This window comes from Pteropus medius, unplaced genomic scaffold, assembly GCF_902729225.1.
Source record: "Pteropus medius unplaced genomic scaffold, Ma_sr-lr_union100, whole genome shotgun sequence".
Lineage (NCBI taxonomy): Eukaryota > Metazoa > Chordata > Mammalia > Chiroptera > Pteropodidae > Pteropus > Pteropus medius.
In genome coordinates, this window is record NW_024341895.1 from 1,006,385 (window position 1) to 1,027,148 (window position 20,764).

Below are 20,764 nucleotides of genomic sequence, written 5' to 3' on the forward strand. Positions count from 1 at the left end.
CGGATGGAAAGAAAGTTCAAAACGGGACACTCCTGACAACAGCAGCAGGACACCCACAGCCCTCCCTCTGTGAACATGGCACTCTGGGAAGAGGCAGGAGTATGGAAGAAAGAAAGTGCCCACATATGGAGCCAGGAAAGGCAAGAAATACAGAACCTGTGGCTCAGGTCCTGCAGACACCTGCCCCTGGGCGGAGGTGAGTGCTCACTGCACAGTCCACTCTGGGTCCTGTCCTCCATCTCACTGGAGCCAATCTTGCTCCCAGGAGACAACTGGCCGTGTCTGGAGCCATGTCATGGGAGGGAAGCTGCTGGCATCTAGCGGGTGAGGCCAGAGATGCCGCTCAACATGGTACAATTCACGGAACAGCGCCCTGCCCCCCTCTCCCCCGCACCCGTCCCCCAGCAGTGCCAAGGCGGGGACCTTGCGCCAGCCCGCATCCTGCCTGCACAGTCCACGTCGGAATCCCCCCGACAACCTGCACGCACGCATTTTCTGACACGCGGTGGCCACAGCCTCCTCTCCAGATCCCTACACAGTGGGGCTCGTTTTCAAAAAGGCAGAGTTCTAAACCCCAGAAAAGACCAGAGCCATCTCCTTCTAGGGCCTCTTTTCTGAGCAGACACCCTGACCCTTACTCCCCAGAGAAACCCGGGAGCCAGGAAGCTGCCACCATGGAGTGAATTGTGTCCCTCGTCCCCAATTCATAGCTTGCGGTCCTGATCTCTGCAGTATCTCTGGAGGTGGCTTTATTTGGAAATAGAGTCCTTGCTGATAAAGTCAGTTCGCATAAGGTAACACTGGAGTAAGGTGGACCCCTAATGCGATATGACTGGTGACCTTACACAAAGGCAAGTTGGGACACAGACACGTACACAGGGGTGAAGACTGGAGTTCTGCCAGAGGGCAAGGAACTAGCAGAAGCCAGGAGAGAAGCCTGGAATGGTCCCCTCCCTAGAGCCTTCAGAGGGAGCCCGGCCCTGCGACACCTTGAGCTCAGACTTCTCCGGGACAGCGAGACAGTACATTTCTGTTGTTTAAGCCACCCAGGGTTGTGGTACTTTGTTACACAGCTCTATCTAACTAATACATTGCCCAAGTCCGGATTTTACAAGAGAATTTTTGCAATGACAAATGCTAAGATGCAGGCCCTGAGCCAAACGAACGGTCCCTGCCCTTAGGGGCCTGGTGCTCTCTAGGGAACTGAGGTTGGCTCACCCTTGGCAAAGATGAAATGGGATGAGAAAGCAAAGGAGGCCGTGAGAGCCATGCAGACGAAGTAAAGGTGAGAAAGTGGCTGCCGTCCATGAGGACAGGAGGACCACCAGACTTACCAGAACTCAGAAAGGGTTTGCTGCACAGCGGGCAGTTGGAGTAGCTAAAGAAGGTTCCTTGTACCAGCTGGTGGCCGTTGACACATTCCTTCCTCTCTTGAGCATCCTGACCTTTGTCCTTTAGATGCACTGGGCACTTCCCCTGTGGGGCACAGAGCTGGACTTAGAATGCCTGCTGTATCCAGACCCTGTGACAAGCTGGGGATGGCAGAGGGACCCCCGCCCCTGGCCCAGATCCCTGACCTTCTCCTTCTGCCTGGTGACTCGACTGCGGAGGGAGCTGAGTCTGCGCTTCACCTTGGTGCCCCTGTCGCTCCTCTCTATCTTGCTGGCACTGTCCTCGCTCCTGGGGTGGAAAGATCAGTGAAGACGGGGTGGCAGGCCCCGAGGGCCACGGTGAGCCAGTCCGTGGTGAGACGCTCCTGGAATCCACCTGGAATCCATCTCCCTCTGGCCTCCTCATCCTGTTTCACCCCTAATGTGGTCCCTAACTCTCTCTCCCTTCTCTCACTCACTCGTTCACTCAACAAACATTTGCAGCTGTTTGCAAAGTTCCCAGAACCCCAGGGACTCGGTTTGCAGGGGAACACAGACATGGTCTCAAGCTTGAGGTCCCTTGATGGCCCGGCCTGGAAATCTTGGCTCTGTCCACCTCTGCCTCCTCCCTCCGATTTACCACCCCGGATCCCATCTAATCAGCCCGTAAATCCTGCCCATTCTTCCTGGGATTTCCCTCAAACCCGGCTCCTCTTTCCCTCTGACACTTCAGTCCCAGATCACCTTCATGCCTCTCCCGGGTTACAAGCACACCCTCACTTAATAAATACTTGTGAAGTCAGTGACAAACAAACCCAGCCCCAGCAGAATCTGTTCCCTGGAGCGAGATGCTACGCCGCCAGGCTGCACCCCCACCCGCCCCTGAGCCCTGTCTGTGCTCACCGCCATCCGTCAGTCACGAGAGAGCTGTGCTTCTCGGCTTTGCAGAGGTGATCTGGCTCCGCTGACTTCCCTCCCAGCCCCTCCTCCCAGTTCCCCTCTTACACCATTCTCTGGACGGTAGTTCCCCCGGAAGGCACGGTTTTCTTTCCCTGAGCCTCATCATGTGTTGGCAAACTCCTGCTCTTTCATTGGCACCCAGCTCAAGCTGTCGCCTCTTCCAGGAAGTCTTCTGCCCTCCCAGGGTGTGTGAGGAGCCCACTTCCACCCCTACTGTTGTCCTTGGTGGTTCCAGTGAGAGGATGGGGGCCCCAGCTCCTGTCCCCAGCTCGGGTCCAGGCACGGAGGGCCACTGGTGTACTGTGTGTTCGGATCCGGTGCTGGCCCCCCCGCTATGGTAGCTCTGAGAACTTACTCTGACAGGAACTCAAACCAGGTAAGGTTCGAGTGGGCTCCTCTGGGGTTGACGGACAGGTGAGCCCTCTGCCGGGCCCTGCAGGACCAGAGGGGACAGACGCGTGCGTCAGCAGACCCGCCCCCGACCAACTGTCCCCTCCTGCCCCTCTCCCTCAAGGCTTCTGTAGATAAGTATGCGCCTGGTGCCACATCTGGGAGCCCGCCCTTCCTCCACACATGGGCTCGTACAGGTGGCCGCTGGGGTGGGTGCCCCAGCAGAGGGCAGTGACATGCCTTGGTCAAACAAAATCGGCTTGTCAGGAGATTTTCTCTCAGATGTCAGTATCTGGGAAAGAGGCATCTGTTCTCATCCGGACAACCTCACGACTACTGGCAGTTCGCTCCTCCCTAGCTGATGTCCCCTGGCCTCTCTCTTACCGGCCTCTTCTCCCACCTCTGCTGTACCCATTTCTTTCTGACTTCTCTGCAACCCGTTTCCAGCACCTGCCCCCACACCTGTCTACTCCCCTACCGGTCACCACACCTGTCCTCTCATACCTGTGCCCCATACCTGTGCCGTATCTCTCCCCCATGCTTCCCTCCACACCTGTCCTCCACACCTGTCCTCCCACCCCTGTTTCCCAAAGCTGCCCCCTTTTCCACTCACCCATGGTACAGTCGAAGTTCTTGCAGCACTTGCTGGACGATCAGCCTGGGGGCGATGCCAGCCAGGATGAGCTGGGATCACCTCAGCAGGCCCCGGGTTCTGATGCAGACCCTAACCGGGAGCCCCGGCCCCTCTCCTAATACTACATTGGAACCTTTCTGAGGGACCTAGGTCCCTCCGATGGGAGAAGGGTGGCGTGGGAGAGAAGACCAAGCTTATGGGGGCCTGAGAGGGACCGTGACTGGAATCGCTAGCAAAGCTACAACCTGCGCCCCTCCCCGCCGGCCCTGACCCCTTGGATGTCCACGGGGGTCCCTCTCCCACCTCGGGGCAGACACTCACACATGATCGGGCTCCACGTGATCCTTTTCCATGCACTCCAGCACTGGCGGCTCCAGGCCTGGAAGCATCCCCACCCCAAGAGGCACAGGCATGAGGGGGCTCTGGGGTAGAACCAGCTCGCAATGGGCCCCCTGACCCACCACTGCAGGACTGGAGACCAAACAGAGGGGGCTCGCCACTCTCAGGGGGAGAGGTACAAAGAGTGCAGACGGCAGGGACGGGGTGTCCTCAGCTTCTCACCAGTGCTCACGGCACGTTAAGTGCTTTGCACGTGTGCGTGCGGTGAACGCTCGCCTGGCCCTAAGGAGACACTTATCGTCCCATTCCTACAGAGAGAGCTGTGCAGAGGCTGAGACTTGCTAGAAAGTGGTAGATTGAGGTTTAGCCTGCAGGTCTGTCTGGCACCAGAGAGACACAAGCTCTTAGGACAGAGATTCAGAGACAGACAGGGAGATAGAGAGTCAGCGAGAGCCCTGAGGGGTGGAGCGGGGGGGGCAAGGTCATTGCAGTGTGTTGTCTGCCCTGGCTGGAGGCCCCCGGGGAAGGGGGAACTCTAGATGCTGGAGGGCCCTCCCACTCTGGAAACACCCAGGGCCCCCAGGGAACCCCCAGCCTCCTCCACCAGCTCCTCTTCCTTCTCGGGGGTTCAGCTGGGACCCCATCCAGGGCCCCCTCCAGCCAAAACTCCCTACTCTGCTTGTTTGAATGGGGGAAACCCACAGGCCTGGCTACCTTGAACAGCTGGAGCGGGCGCCTCCAAGGCCTGAGAGATTTCCAGGAACTTGATCTCGTCGGAAGACATGGGAACGGACCGTGACCTCACTCTTTTCTCAGGTCTGTCACATTCCTGCAGGGAATAACCGTCTCTCTGAGCCAGGGTGGACCTCCAGGCTGCAGGCAGGCTCCCAGACCGAAGGTCCCCTGCCCAGCCTCTGGCCACAGGCAAGGGCTCCCCGCAGCCACAAGGCAGAGGGATTCCCCTAGAAGCCTAGAGCTAGAGCCATATCTTCCCCAGCCACTGGCTGCAGTCCCGGCACAGGGGCCCCCTACACCCACCCGTGAAACTCTGAGCTACAGGTTCCAGCATGTCAGGAACCCTCAGTCCCCAGCCCCGCCCCAGGCCGTAGTCTCTCACTGGGCACAGGCTGAGGCTTGAACATGCATCCTCCAGCATGGGCTGGGACCCCAGACTTGAGACGAGCCCTCCCGGTTGCAGACTCTAATCACAGACAGGGCTTCCAGTGACACGCTGCCAAGACGGCCCCCTGCCCCGTAGTAGGTGGGTTGCACTTGTGGGCTGCCCTGGACCCCGGCAAAGAACCCTCATGCCCGGGCTGGACTCTCAGGACTCAGCGACTCCCCTGTTGGTTGTGGGCTTTGGCGTGGACATCACTGCCGTGACAGGTAAGTCCCACCTGTGTGGGCAGATGCCGGCTCCCGGGCCCAGAGGTGTGCGATTGTCCAGGGTGGCCGCGGGTTGCACCCACCTTGCTTGGGTGCTCCGATGGGGTTCCATCCCCACTCAGACACTCCTTAGTCCAGGCCTGCAGACCCTCTCCAGGCAGGTTCAGGGCAAGACTGGTTAGTGTCCGAGGGAGACAGGGCCCCTCATTCATAGCTGAGGCATCAAGGCTGAGCCTGGTGGAAGAGGGGAGGGAGTCAGGGCTTCAGCGGATCTTCCTCGCCCGGCTGGACCCCGTCCCAGCTCCAGTATCTGGGGGCTTGGGACGACCCGCAGGTCAGGCTTCTGGGGCAGGGCACAGAGAGGGGTCCAGGTCTCCCTGTCTCAGAGGGGTGGTCAGTGGGTGGGGAACTCGGTTAGGGGATTTGCTGAAGCTTCTATTTTTACGTGGACTCCTGGGCTGTTCGGAGTGACTTGAGAGGGGTGGAGGGGGGTTGGTGGGAGGGTGGCTAAAGCACCCCCTCCACTCTTTGGGGCTGCCACTGTGCTGTGTGTGGACTTGAGCACCCAACTATGTTTTGATCTCGAGCGCACCCCTGGCTTTGTGTGTGTGTGTACGATTGGTGTGCAAGTCACACATTTATGTTTATATGTATGGGCTGGAGCAGAATGAGTGTGTAAGCCTGCAGGTTGAGCCTGGTGTGTACACCTAGTGTATGCGGGCAGGTGTGCACGTCTGGGGGTGCGTCTGCCTGCAGTGTGCATGTACAGCGTCATTTGGGGCTGTGCACGCTCATTCGGCATGTGTGTGTTTGCCTGTGCACACGGATTCGTTTGCCCACACAGGCTCTGCGTGTGAGCGTGCATGTGCTTCCTGGGAGAGGGCTGCCTCTGCCAGTTCAGACACCCCAATCCTGGGGCCGTATCACGGGAGGCAGCAGTGGCGGGGGACCGACCTCCGCCAGCTCTCCGAGCAGCTCCGCGACCTCTCCCAGCTGCGTCTCCGAGGCAGGCTCTGAGACACCGCCGAACTGGACAAGGACGCATCTCTTCCTGCCGCTTCACTAGGGGGGTCGCTGCTGCAGGAAGGGGCCCCAAGGCCCAGGTCCTGGAGATACTCGCTGCCCTGAAGGGCCCCCAAGTCCGGGCCGAGGTCCTCCGCGCTGTCATCCTCCTGCAGGCCGGTGGGGGGAGGGCATTGACCGAAGGCAGCAGAGGACCTGCCCGCCCCCTCCCGCCAAGCCTGGGCTCAGTGCCCTTCTCCTAGCAGGTAGGGGGGAATGGGAGAGAGTCCCCCAGTGCTCTGCCTCACCTAGGTCTTTAAGGCCTTATTCCAAAAGAGAGGCTGGAGGTCTGGGCTGCAGGACCGGACTTGAATCACTCTCCTCGCCCACTTCTCCCCATTTCTGGCCCTGCTCCCTCCACAGAGTGGAGTCTGGAACATCTGAGCTGTCAGTACCTCCAACGCCTCTCCCTCCCCCACAGGTAGAAGCCACAGCTCCTTAGCACGAAAGGCTCCAGGGTCAGCCGCCTCCTGCTTCTAGCTCCTCTGCAACCTCACGGTCTTTCCCACCCACCCACCAGGCCAAATAGTGCCAGGCACCGTTAGACACCAGATACACAGATGTGTGTCCCTAATCCCACAGCAACTCCACCAGGGGGCACTGTTACTCTACTTTCTAGATCAGAGAGGACCAAGGACTCGCTCAGGGCCACACAGTCAGGAAATGGCAAAGCTGGACTCAAACTCAGGTCTGTCTGGATCCAGCTCTGTGCTCTTCCTGTTACTCGCCGCTTTCTAGTTCTCTTCCTCTGCTTCCTTTGCCCTTCCGTCTCTCCCTCCCAGTCATTCTGTCAAATTTTCCAGCCAGGGCACCTGCTTTTTTCCTCTCCTTGGAGAACGGTTTCTCTTAGCCTACCTGGAGTCAGCCCAGCAAACTCCTATTCACCCTTCAAAACCCAACTTGGGCATGCCCTCCAGGCTATTATCTCGACTCCTTGAGCTTAGATAAAGTGTCCCTCTGTTCCTTTCCGGGCCTTTGTTAGCACTGTCCCTGTGTAGGGCTTGGTGGGTTAGCGGGTGGGTAGGCCTCTCCCACTGCCTCACGCAAAACCAACACTGAGGCATGGCCCCAGGCGTCCAAGTGATCTCAGGAAGCCCTTGATGGACTGTCCAGCTGGTGGCTCGAAGGTGGCCCCCAGGATAGGATTGCAAGATAAAATACAGGACATCTGGTTAAATTTCAAATAAACAACGAATAATTTTTTTTAGTATGAGTATATCCCAAATATTGTACTATTTGACGTTCAGATATAACTGGTGTCCTGTAATTTAATTTGCTGGATCTTGCAACCCTACCCCTGGCCCATTCTCCCAGGCATGGCTGGTCTTTACCAGGTGGGGGCGAACAGGGGTTCCTGCTAAAGCTCAGTGTGGGGAATTTTCAAAGACGTTTCCAATTTCAGGTGGAAAAGACCTGCCAGCTAACAGCCAGGCAGTTGATCAGCCGCAGATCTTGGTGGTACCAGTGTCCGGCCTGGTCTCGGAATGAGGAAAAAGTTGTTATGCAGCGTCCGGCCCCACCGGCTCAGAGCTCTACAATTCCGGCCCCCTCTCACTTCTCTTTATCGTGGTGAATCCACGTAATATAAAACTCAGCGTTTTTACCATTTATGTATTTATAGATCGATGGCCTTAAATGCATCCACTTTGCTGTGTAAATAGCTCCCCGTCCGTCTCCAGAACTTTCTCATCTTCCCAAACAGAAACTCTGTCCCCGTTAGACACCGACTCCCCATTTTCGCCTCCTCCAGCCCCCGGTAACCTTTGATCCACTGTCTGTCTCTATGAATTTGGCTTCTCTACGCACCTCCTGTAAGTGGAACCAGACAACATTTGTCCTTCTGTGTCTGGTTTATCTCACCGTACGTAATGTTTTCAGGGTTTATGTGTATTCTAGCGTGTATCAGACCTTCATTCCTTTTTAAGGCTGAATGACATTTCGTGGTACGGATGTAAACAAAGCCTCTTTTTTTTTTTTTAATACAGTCATCTGCTGATGGAGGCTTTTGTTGTTGCTACCTTTTGGCTATTGTGGGTAATGCCGCTTTGAACATGGGTGTGCCCTTGTCGGCCGAGTCCCCGCTTTCGACGTCCCTGTGTCGATACGCGGAAGTGGAATTGCTGGATCATAGGGTGATGGTACGTGTGGCTTTCTGGGGACCTGCCATGCTGTTCTCCCTTCATCTGGAATCTCTCTCTCGTGCCAATGACCTGTCTCCCTCCTCCTCCTCCTGTGCCCCTGCTTCCTCCTCTGTCCATCATACACCAGGGTCCCTCTCCTTTAGTCTGTCAAAATACCTGCCTCTGGCCCCGCTGGCCTGGCTGGCCTTCCTGCGACCCCTCCAGCCTCCTTTCTGATCTGACCTTTCCCCCCGAATCGCTCCAGTCCCATCCCTGGTGCCTGGACAAACTCTGCCGATCTGTCTCCTCTGTCACTGCCTAAAAGTTTTCCTTGTGTCTCTGGTTTTCATCCTTCTATAAATATAAACATGTCAGGACAGGCTCTTGGCCTGGGCTGCCCGCCCCCCCTCCGCGTTCCCTCTCCTGCATCTGGCCTCCCTCACCCAAGGCAGAAGCGGGAACCTGGCCAGAGAGAGCTGGGGGTAGCGGAGTGGGGGGACAGCTGTGAGCACAGGCTGTCCTAGCTCCCTGAAGCAGGTACACCAAGGGAGGGAGTGGCAAGGGGCTTTGCTGGGGAACTTGTACCCTTTGCCAACGTTTCCTGGGTGAGACAAGGTGGGAACTGGCCCAGTGGGGGCCTTTCCAGGCATCTGACTAAACACTGTGCGCTGGTCCTGACGCCCCAGAGAGGATGCGTCAAAACCAGGCTCCCACTCCCTGGACCCTGGGGATCCTTGGGGGGTGGGCTCCCTGCTCAGGCCGAAAGGCGAGATGTTTTAGGAATTTCCACTCTGCAGATGGGCTCACTACATGCAGATTTAAATACTACGTGGATAAACGTTTTTTTTTTTTTAAACGATGTAAACAGCTTATTTATCTCCTCATCTATTCAGAAAAAAAATAGCACACCAGAGAAACTCCAGCGCCCTGTCCTCCTGAAGCTAAGTGGAGGAGACTGGAGATTAAACCCTGCGATAATAATCAAGCGTGATAGAATATTCCAGGAAGGGGCTGAGGGGTGCCATCTGACCCTGTCCAAAGAGACGGGAATTCCGGATTGAAATTTTACTTAGAAAAATCTCTTTTTTAAAAGTACATTGGTGTGAAAACCTACTAAGTACAACTTCATTTAAAAAAAGTCAGACAATCTTTGGACATCTTCCACAGCCAAAACAAAACCCCAAACACCCCCATTTCCGACCACATAAAAGAGTCTCCACGTGACATGTAAATGATTTCTTGAACTGGCCCTATCGGTCAAAGTTCATGCATTTAAAAATAATCCACACCTTAACGGTTTGTAGACTTTCAATAAAGAGTCCTAGTCAGTGTGAAATAAAGGAAAGAAGAGAAGAAAGAAGAAAAAGAAAGAAAGAAATGGGGCGAGGGGCTTCCTGGAGGAAGTGACAGCCAGCGAAGCCCTGGGGAGTGAACAGGAGCTGGCCGGCCAGAGGCTGTTAGCGAGGGCATTTTGAGCAACAAGAGAACAGGATGTTCAGAAGCCCGCAAGCCTGAGCACTCATGGTGCCTTCCAATAACTGGCAAGACTGCCTCATGGCCGGAGGCGGGGGGCGGAGCAGGCAGTGCGGCCTGCTCAGCAGGCCTGGGAGGCCTAGTGAGGATTTAATTTCTGAGCTGCAGGTGGTGGTGGTGGTGGGTCGGGGTTCAGGGCTGCAACCTGAAAGATTGTGGAAGATGCAGAGCTGAGATGGGCTTGGCCGGGGGCAAGATGGAGGCTGGTGGGGCAGCGAGGGTGTCTGTGCAGATCACCGGGGAGCGCAGGTGTGGTGGCCTCCACCAGGGCAGTGGAGACCGAGGGAGAGATATGGACAGAACTGCGGGCTGCGTAGGTGCGGTGTTCACAGGGCTCGGGGTTAGACGGGGGAGGGACAGGGCAAGGACGATGGCTTCCATCGCCTCCAGCCCTGGTGACCAAGGGGATGACACAGGTGGAGGGGCTGAGCCTCGCCGCACAGCCCAAGGTCTCCCACTCCCAGGCGCACAGCCCCTTCACCACCATCTCATCTGCCCGACTGCCCGCAGCCCCTGGGTCCTGCTCGGGAGGTCCAGCGCCCTGGAAGGACCCGTAACTGGACTTGCGAACCAGTCCTGTCTTTGTTTAACCTGGATCCTTCCTGATACTTGGGCCAGTCTGTTCCCTGCTCAGGCTCCGCTGTCCTCTCCTGTAAAATGACAGGCGGATACACAGAATGCCCTACAGGGTTTAACTGTAACAGACCCTCCCTCCTTCCTTAGAGTGGTGGGCAGTGTCAAATGCCACCCGGGCCCCCCTCCAGGGAGGATGTGCTGCCCCAGATGTTGGAGGGGCTGTTGGCAGATGGCTGTCAGGCCCCCGCTGGGAAGTCACACTCCTTCCTGGGCAACTCATAGGCCACGATAGATTGATGTGGTGGCATAATGGCTTGGCCATCTCTGCTAGGCTTGGGACCACTCTGCAGGGCTGCTCTAGCCCAGAGCTCCCCGTGAGAGCTTTTCCTTCCCTTTTCATCCTTCTGCCTATCTACCTGCTCACCCATCTAACCACCCTTCCATCTTCCCTTCCTTCCTCCCTCCCTCCCTCCATCTTCTCCCTTCCTTCCTTCTATCCATCATCCATCTGTCTGTCCATCCATCTGTCTCTCTGTCCATCTTCCTTTTCTCATCCATCCATCCATCCATCCATCCACCCACCTTCTAGTCATCTTTCCCTCCCTCTTGTGGCAGGAAAGATTCCAGTTCTCTCATCTGTAACACAGGATAATAACTACTTTGCCAAGTTTCGGTGAGGTTCCCTAAGATGATGCGCACAAAGTGTCTGGCGAAATGCAGGTGCTAAAGGAAGTGTACTTGCTGCTACCGCTGTCATCTGCCCTGGCCCATTTCAGCAGTCGGACACTTGCCTGCTCATCTGCCATGGCGGAGAAGAAGTCCGGGTGCTCAGGCCTCCAGGGTCCACCGCCGCTCTTGGTGGCCGAGGTTGCAGCCTCAGGATCAAAGGGTTGGACACATGGTTTGGGGTCAGAGCCTGTGGAGAAAGGAGGGACGAGGAGTCAGGGCTGAGCTGGGTGGCCTGAAGAGCCCTGAGTTCTCCATCTGTCACAGCTCTCCCTGGTCCTTAGTTTCTTTGCCTATAAAATGGGGTGGCAAGGGAGCATGGCCTCAGTGATCTTTAAGCCAACATCCAGGCCACCGCTTCCTTGTCCTGAGCCTGAGGTAGATATTTCTACGCAATCGCGAGGCTCTTTCCTGCTGAGCCGTTTGTCCCCTCGGAGTTGTTCCCGGCACACCGTGTCTGGCAGCGATCTCCAGCTGCCCAAGTGGGCTCATGAGATGCAATCGATTTATCATGCCTGCTCCAGCAAAAGGCCCTCATTCAAAGAGAAGGGGTCCCTAGGACCAAACGAAGTACCCAGTGCCCACGTTTGGAGGGTCTGTGCTGGTGGGACTTCAGGTTGCCTCTTGTCCCTATACTGAGCTTTGAGTTTGGGGGACCGCTGGGGGGCATGGTACAGAGGAGAAAACAAGGACTTTAAAGGCCGACCAGACTGTGTCTCTTCCTGGACCTGCCGCTAATGGTTGCACACCCTTGTGGAAGGTGCCTCTCTGAGCCTCAGTTTCCTCACCCGGAAGGTAGGTGTGACAATACCCCCATTCAAGCTTTTGGTGGGGATGAAGGGGCCCAGTGTGTGTCAGGCGCTATATCGGGGTGCTTGGCCAGCTTGGCCACCTTCCTTGCCCTCCAGGTCAGGTAGGTGCCCCGGCTTGATCTCGGGTTCTAGACTGAGCCCCTTGCTGTGGGAGGAGTGGGCACCCCTTACTATGCAGCTGGAACATGTCACCTTGCCGATTGGGGTCCCTGTGGAGGCTCCCCACAGCCTGCAGGAAGAAGGTCGAATCTCTTGGCTTTGCCGCCGATGGCCCCTTCTGGGCCTTGTCCCTGCTCATGTAGGACTCGCCGTCTGAGAACCCCATTTCCGCCCCGAGTCTCCTGCATGAAGACCTCCTGCAATTTCATCCTATTGCCTTGACATCTGGACTCCCTTCACTCCTCCATCCCCCTCCACAGACATCCGGGCCCTGCTCAAACCAGGCAAGTGAGTGGAGGGTACCTGGAGGTGGGGCTTGAGGAGGTGGGTGAAGGCGGAGGTGGGGACAGGTGCGGGGACTGCCCGGCACCCTCCTGCAGTAAGAGCAGTAGGCTGGGGAGGGAAAGGGCAGGGGATGGTGGACGCCTTCAGAAAGTACCAGGTCAGATCCCTATTCACTCCGAAGCTTGCATGTCCTGTGGTGGGTGATCCTATGTCCAGGTTTGCTGGGGACAGACCTAGTTAATGCTACGGAGCCATGGTGGTCACAAACAGTGCCCTTTCACTCCTCAGAGGCTGTGGACTGGGTGATACATTTTGTGGTCGGCCACCCTGCCTATAATCATTGTTGCTGGCAGAGGCGTAGGGTGTGATGTCCCTCTCTACCCCGATGTGGGGTGAGCAGAGAGTGGGGAGACGGGTCTGTACCCACTCACGTTCCCTCTCTTCCCAGCTGCGCACCTATATACATGCTCCATGTTTTGGGGGCCTGAAACTTGTACAAGAGGGTTCTTCTTCAAGAAAAAGAATACAAAATTATGAATACAAATTCCTGAGGCCTTTGGGAGGTAGCAAGAACATTAGAAAATAGCAAGGCAGAAATAAACACATTTGATAAATAGATGAACGAAAAGTTTACATGTGTGTGTGTAAAAGGTTACATGTGTGCAAAAAAGCCCACCACAAAAAAATAAACAAGGAGATTGGAAAACATTTTCGATAGTTTCTCAAAACGCTAAGCACAGAGTTAGCATATGACCCAGCTAGGTATTTACCTAAGAGAAATAAAAACTTACATCCACCCAAAAGTTGTACGTGGCTGTTTATAGCAGCATTATTCATAATAGCCAGAAGGTGGAAACAGCCCAAATATCCATCAGTGGATGAACAGATACACAGTATATGGTCCATTCATGCAGGGAAATATTATTCGGCTCTGAAAAGGAGTGAAGCACTGCCACACACTACGACGTGGGCGAACCTCGCAGACGCGACATTGTGTCAGAGGCCAGTTGCCAAAGACCACGTGCTATGTCGCTTTGCTTGTATAAAATGTCCAGAATAGGTGAATTTATAGGGTTCAAGAAAGCAGATTGGTTGATTGGGTGGTTGCCTAAGGCTGAGGGAGGGAAATGGATTTTGGGGTCATAACTAAAAGATACGAGTTTCTTTTTGGGGTGAGGGAAATGTTTGAGAACTGGTTGGGGCGATGGTTGCGCGATGCTGTGAATATGCCGAAAGCCTCGGTCGCACCTGTTAAATGGGTGACTTGTGTGTGTGTGCATCGTCCCCGGGGCCCCTGGCAGAGTCACGACGGGGCAGGTGCACGGGGGCCTCCGTTCCATTCGTTTCACGGTAGTTGGGCTTCGATGCCCTTGGCCTGCCGCACTGGGACGATGCCACAGTTTTACCATCACCTCTCTGCCAGCTACCTGCCCAGGCCAGGCCGGCTGACGGACCCTGTTCTGCTGCCCTCGTGAAGGGCGCATCCCTGCCTCCTCTGCCTCCCCCACCCGGAAGCCGAGGCAGTGCCCGTGACTCAGGGAAGCATCGGAACAACGAGCTCTAGAAGGAAGAGAAAAGCCAGATGCTGGATGGGTCCTGGGGGCTGATGGGAGCCTGGGGGGGTGGGAGCCACCGAGGGCTGGTCCTCCAGGGGCCTTGGAAGAGGCTGCCGGGCCGGCGCGTTGCTGGGCAGGGGCTGGGCAGGGGCCCCCCACAGCCGGTGCAGACCAGAGGCGGAAGCTCATGCCGGCATCCACATCCGTGGCCCTGCCTGTCAGGATCCCAGAGGCTAAAGGTGAAAGGCCGGGCCCGTTCAGTCTGTCTGTGGAAGCTTCTGACCTGGCAACAGGCTGAGTGACCCGGATACCAGACGCAACTCTGATCCTGGTGTCACATGTTGAGCCCTAATCTTCGTGTCGCAGACTAAGCCCTGATGGTGTCACAGACTGAGTTCCCATCCTTGTGCCCAAAGTTGAATCTCATTGCTGGTCACACGCTGAACCCTGACCCTGGTGACAGACTTAACCCTGACCCCAGTCACAGACCGAGCCCTAACTCCGATGTCACACACTGAGCTCGGATTCGGGTGACAGACCCTCTCCTCCGAATTCCAGGCTCTGTCTCTGGTGGCCTCGGTCATCACTGCCTGATATTCCCACCTGCACCCCAACCTCAAGTTTCCAAGACCAAGCTCATCATCTTCCTTCTCCTTCTACCTCCCACGCCAGTGTCTCTGCACCATCCTCTCAGTGACCCGGCCAGAAACCGGCCGGAAGCATCGCCTCCTCACTACCCCTCAGGACAGCGGTCCCCAACCTTTTTGGCACCAGGGACCGGAGCTCCTATGAGAATCCAATGCCTGAAGATCCGAGGCGGAGCTGAGGTGGTGATGCTAGCGCTGGGGAGCGGCCGCAGATACAGATGAAGCTTCACTTGCCTGCCTGCTGCTCACCTCCTGCTGTGTAGCCCGGTTCCTAACAGGCCACAGATCGGTACGCGTCCACGGCCCGGAGATTGGGGACCCCTGCCTGAGGACACCGAGCCCTTTCAGTTTCGCCTCTATGACATTTCTCTACTCCACCCTCTCCTCGCCTTTCCTCTGCCACTCTCTTAATTTCAGCCTCCATTATTGTGCTCTCTACACAACTACAACTCTTACTGGGGTTTCCCCCCACGAACAACTGCCGACCACAATTGTCAGTGCTCCCCAGCTGCCAGTTCTGTCCTGGTGGCTGGTGTGTCCTCCTGACACAAATCTCCAATGGCCACTCCCTTCCTCTGCTCCCCACCGCAGACTCCAGTCCCCTTGGTGTGACATTCAGAGCCCCGTTTAGACCGCCCTCTCCACTCCCCCTTCACGTGGGTGCCCAGCTCACCACTCTCCTGTGTGCCTCTGGGACACGGATCCGCCGTCTTCCCCACCTTTCTGGCCTGACGACCAAGGATGCTTTCTGATCCTCAGCAGACGGTCTTTGCTGAGGACTCTGAGTTGCCCTGCACCTTTTTCTACCCCCTGTCATACTGTAGTTGTTTATCTGTTCCCTCCCTCTGGGGTCCCAAGAGCTCAATTTGGCTCAACACCTGATTCTGTAAATAAAGTGTCATGAGCACGCAGCCGCACGCGTTCTGTGAGAGCTTTCACGCCACGGCAGCAAGATTCAGTAGCTGCAGCAGAGACCACGTAACATTCAAAGCCGAAAATATTCACTCTCTGGCCCTTTACAGAAAAAGATTCCTGAGCCCTGCTCTGGACCCTGAGATCCACGAGGGCAGGCTCTGTATCCGACCCACGTTTACATCCCCAGCTCCGAGTAGTACGATCTCATGAGTTCCGGTCATCTTCTCTATGCCTGGCTGGTGCTAACCCCATCATGCACTTTGCATTCTTCTATCTTTACAACGACCCTCTGAGTCCCCACCTTATAGAGGGGAAACTGAGGCTAGGAGACATGTACTGACTTTCTCAAGGTCATCCCAGGCTGGTAAGAGGCAGAGCTGGGATGTGAACTCCGCTATTTCCAACTCCAAAGCTAACGGCTCTTAACCACCAGGCTATTCTGTGGTGAGCTGATGAATGGATAGATGGATGACTAAATGGTTGGATGGATGAATGGGTGGATGGTTGGATGGCTGAATGGCTTGTTAGATAAATGGGTGGAGGAGTGGATGGTTGGATGGTTAGATTGGTGGATGGATGATGGATGGACAGGTGGGTGGATAGGTCATGTGCCAGGGCCCAGAGGCGGTGATTCAGGAGGTGGCATTCTGAGGCGATGAGGTGGGGGAGTGATGTAGATGAAGAGGGGCAGTATCATGGCAGAGAAGCCAGGCAGGAAGGAAACCAAGTTGAGGCACAGAACATGCTTAATATATAGGCGTGTATTATATTTTGGGGAATGAATGAAAAGGCGTGGTCAGAATGGGTAATTGGGGCAGCTGAGGGGAAGGGGCAATGCAGCCCTGCCCCAGGGAACCTCCCCGGAGGTCTCCCCCCACCAGCCTTGTCTACCTTCCTAAATCCAGTCCCACCATTTCCCCAGGAATTCCCGTCAGGCACCCGGACAGCCAGTTACAGAGCTTAAGAGGGGCACAAAGAGGCCCTTCTTGCTATGACCCCCAGGGCTAAAGGCTGCGAGGACACCGTTGGGGTGTCACTCTCTGATCTCCACTCCCACGATTGTCTTGAAGGAACAGCCCATCAGACTGCAGTCAGGTCCTGGGCAGCCTCTTCCACCGGCAGCCCCTGCAGCGCCAGCCATCAAAGGGTGTGAGAGTCACTGCCGGCTCCCACAGCCCTCCCTGCCCCACCTGCCAGCCCGTAAGTCACGGCCTCAAACTGCCCAGGCAGGTTGGCCCGAGTGGCCACGAGTGGGTAGGCCTCACAAGGGTCTGGGTCACAGGCGGGCACCTTGCTGACCACGACATAAATTAGAGAATTTATCTAGCATTGCAAGGCCCTCCTGCTGCCCACACTGGCATATTTGTTCAGCGAGCAGAACACACTACAAAGGTGGCCTTGGAACAGAACCAGTTTCCAATCCGGGCTCCACTAGCTTATATATGCTGTGTGACCTGGAGTGAGTCGCTCGATCTCTCTGAGCCCAACTTCACGAGGGCTCAACAACTGGCAGCAATTTCCATCATCATCATGATTGCTCTTCTTTTGCATCCTAGTCCCTAAGCCATTCTCTCTCTCCTCCTGGCCCCCTAATATTCCCCTCTCCTCCAACACGGTGCCTGGCACACAGTAGGCCCTCAGCGAGAAACAAGCCAGCGAGTCTTCTCAACAGGCTGCCTCCTGCACGGACACTCACTGCCACCCGGAACGAGTACTTGGCTCAAGCAGATGATAGTCACCAGGACTTGTTGAGGCCGGGCGGAGGGCCTGGCTTCCCTGGGAGCACTCGTGAGAAGGCGGGGGCACGGGAGGGTTCATCCCTCTGCCCCATGGCTCCAGACGCCATCTAGTTATCTTCAAGAACTAAAGGGGGTCTTTTTGCAAAAGCAATCCACCCAAGCCTGGGAGACAGAATCCAAGGGCCTCGCTAGCCCCTGCAGAGGTAGACTAAGGCCCTGGGACCTAGGGGGCCACCAGCCGATGTGTATGTGTGTTCGAGGGAGATGTAGACTAGAACCCCCAGGATCTCAAGCCTCTTCCCTTTGCTGAGCTTCTGTATTGCAGCCATCCCGGAGCAAACAGCGTCAGGGACCCCCGGGGAGCCGCCGGGCTGCCCGAGGGAGTTCTGGGGCGGATTCTCCCTTCCTGAAAATTTATCTCCTGAGATGATTTCATGGCTGAGCCTGGGGAGACATTTCCTAGACAAGAGGGACCCCACAAGTCTGCGATGTTCCGTGAGGCCCCAGGGACGTGGCATTTGGGGCTGGCTCAGGCAGAGTCTGTGCCCAGGACTGAGACAGGCTCTAGGCGGGGCGGGGGGCAGGTCGTCCAGGGAGCTCTGCTTGGGCGGCTGGTGTCTTCTGCCCACTGCCTGCCTTCTTACCTCTCTTGAAGGCCCACCGCTTCAGCCACAGCTTGGAGAGGGCTGGCCAGGAGTGGTTGAGTGCCGAGTTAGCCATGGGGGCTGCACGTACAGAGACTGTGAGCGCTCAGGAGGGGATAGAGCAGGAGCTCAGCTGGGAGTCCTTGCCAGGATGGGGCTGCCAGCAAGAGGGGCGGGGACTGCAGCAAGGGGCTGTCAGATGTATCAGCTGCTGAAAGCTCGGACCTGGGGCAGGGGGCTGGGGGATCAGGACTCCAGCCTGGGGTTGGACAAGCCCTTTACGATCCCCCCCAGCCTATAGGCCTCTCACCCTGTGCTAGACAGGAAGTTCCAGGAGGAGCTGAAGACTGCAGTGTGAGGACTGGTGACGTTAGGGGCCTCCGGAAACAAGTACAGACCGGGTCCTGAGGTGAGCCTGGGTGTGCGTGAATGTCCGAGTGTTTGTGTGTGTGTGCGTGCCATTGTCTCTGGGTTTGACAGTGAGTTTGTGTGTCAGTGCATAGAGTGTGTATTTTCAGGTGTGTGAGCATCTGAGCACAAGGCTTGAGTCTCAACCTATGTGCATATGATCATCTAAGTGGATTTTCTCCACCGCCGTTGCCGGTATGATGGGCACACAGCGCTGTGTAAGTCGAAGGCGTACGTACTTGCATGCCTCAGCTTACAGATATATCATGAAATGACTACAGTAAGCTTAGTTAACCTCATAATCTCATATAGAACGAAAAAAGGAAGAAGTGTGGTTTTTTTTGTTGCTGTGGTGAGAACCCTTTTTTTTTTCCAGCTTTATTGAAATAGAATAGACAATTAGTTGCTCATATGTACATTGTTCTATTCAATGAGTTTTTTTCAATTATGGTTGGCATACAACAATATACCAGTTCCGGTTGTACAGCCTAGTGATCAGAGATCCACATAAGTCACAAAGCGATCACCCCACTAAATCTAGTACCCCTCTTCCCCCTTACATGTTTATTACATTCTTAACCATCTTCCCCATGCTACACCCTACATCTCCATGTCTCTTCTGCAACCATCCATTTGTATCTCTTAATCCCTTTGCCTTTTTTTTTGCCATCCCCCAACCCCTTCCCATCTAGCATCCCTCTAAATATTCTCTGTATCTATGAGTTTATTTCCATTTTTGTTGTTGCTGTTGATTTGGTTCTTGAGATTCCACATGTAAGTGAAATCATGCGATATTTGTCTTTCCCTATCCGACCCATTTCATTCAGGGCACTGTCCTCTAGGTCCATCGAGGCGATATCCGTTTCCATCCCCTTCCTTGTAGTCTGTGTGTGTCTTTTAATCTGAAGTGAGTCCTTTGTAGGCAGCCTACGTAGGGGTCTTGTTTGCTTATCCATCAGCCACCCTGTCGAGAACTCTTAAGATTTACCCTTTTAGCAGCTTTTGAGTACGTCACCCGCAGTGCTGACGATAGCCACCAGGCTGGACATGACACACCCAGGACTTACTCGTCTTGTAACTGGAGGTTTGTGCCTTTAACCACCTCACCCATTCCTCTACCCCCACCCCACTCCCGGCAACCACACAGCTGACCTCTTTTTCTATGAGTTTTCTTAAAATTTAAATTCCACATATAAGTGAGATCATATGGTATTTGTCTTTCTCTGAATTATTTCACTTAGCATAATGCCCTCAAAGGCCATCCATATTCTAGAAAATAAGATTTCTTTCTTTTTAGGGCTGAATAATATCATCTACTGTTTTTTCTAATGTCTGCAGTCACGTGTGTGCATGTGTGTGCATATGTGAGAGTGTGTGTGTGCGTGTGTGTGCACGTATATGTAAGAGTGTGCATGTGTGTGTGAATGTGTGTGTGCGAGTGTGTGTCTGAATGCTCATCAGTATCTGTGGAGTTGGATCCGCGTGACTCATATGGAATTTGGGGAGATCTGCCTCTGGTGTCCGTGAGGGGGTTCTGGCGTCTGCCTGGGTTTCTGCGTGTCTTTGTGTCTGCGTCTTTGTCTCTGAGTGTATCCCAGTGGGGGGTGTGTGTGCGCGCGCGCGTGTGTCCGCGCTCATCCGTGCAAGTGCTGCCCCCTGGTGGTAGAAGCTTCCCGACTTACATTTTCACGCCTGTCTGAAAAATTCCTGGCGGTCACGTCTGTGGCCACCTCTCAGCCTCCTCCCTCCTCCCTCCTCAGAGCGGGATCCACACCCTTTTCCTGCTCCTACTCATGCGCCTGCACGGCCCACCACACTCCCACTCCCCTCCCCGCCAGTCTTCTCAGCTCTCTGGGGCTAAATCCCATGTCACTTTTCAGTCTCACCTCTACTGGGCACCTGTGACTACTCTTCTTGAAATCCATTCCTCCCACGATGCCACGCGCTCCCCCTTCCTCTGCTGCTCCTTCTCACGCTCCCCTTTTGACCTGCCTCATCACCCTTTTTCTGCCTGACCTTTAAACTCTGTGTTCCCAACGCTGTGTCCTCGGCCACTTCCTGCTCTGTCCGTGGGCCCTGGTGATCCCATCTGTACCTCCTTATGACTTCGGCTATCATCCTATGAGCAAATGACCCCCCAAATTTTTCCACTCACAGAAATACCTAAAAACACACAACCAATACCCAACACACTCTCCAGCACCTGTGGACAGTGGCAGACACGCATACAAATAATCAGATACACACACACTTGGACACACGCACAATTATATACAACCAGCCAGACATATCCATAGAAATCCAGAGATCGGCTCATGGAGATTTAAAGACTCATCTCCCCTGCCGGGCTCCAGGTTTGAATTTGTCACCTTGCACCACACGCCTCTCCCTGGACAGGCTGCACGCGCCTCCTGGACCTCCGGATCTTGGGGCAGAGAGCAGACATGAGACCTGCAGGGAAACCTAGGGCGGCGAGGAGCCCCGACAGACCTCTCTCAAACCG

At 55.4% G+C, this 20,764-nt stretch overlaps 1 protein-coding gene across 3 annotated transcripts in view; it reads right to left on the bottom strand.

The window, feature by feature from the left end:
- The window catches only part of ARHGEF18 (Rho/Rac guanine nucleotide exchange factor 18), an 81,099-nt gene that overhangs the window by 58,141 nt on the left and 2,194 nt on the right, over positions 1 to 20,764 (bottom strand). The window contains exons 1-10 of one of the 3 annotated variants that reach the window (XM_039858217.1): positions 11,998 to 12,131; positions 11,162 to 11,286; positions 6,034 to 6,251; positions 5,163 to 5,313; positions 4,408 to 4,522; positions 3,676 to 3,733; positions 3,334 to 3,378; positions 2,686 to 2,763; positions 1,578 to 1,680; positions 1,335 to 1,476 (exon numbers count right to left, since the gene is read on the bottom strand). In XM_039858217.1, the coding sequence (XP_039714151.1) occupies positions 1,335 to 1,476; positions 1,578 to 1,680; positions 2,686 to 2,763; positions 3,334 to 3,378; positions 3,676 to 3,733; positions 4,408 to 4,522; positions 5,163 to 5,313; positions 6,034 to 6,251; positions 11,162 to 11,176 (925 nt within the window). In that variant the 5' untranslated portion in view covers positions 11,177 to 11,286; positions 11,998 to 12,131. Of the gene's footprint in view, positions 1 to 1,334; positions 1,477 to 1,577; positions 1,681 to 2,685; positions 2,764 to 3,333; positions 3,379 to 3,675; positions 3,734 to 4,407; positions 4,523 to 5,162; positions 5,314 to 6,033; positions 6,260 to 11,161; positions 11,287 to 11,997; positions 12,132 to 20,764 lie in introns of those variants that run through there. The other 2 variants (XM_039858202.1, XM_039858209.1) reach the window with 2 other exon arrangements.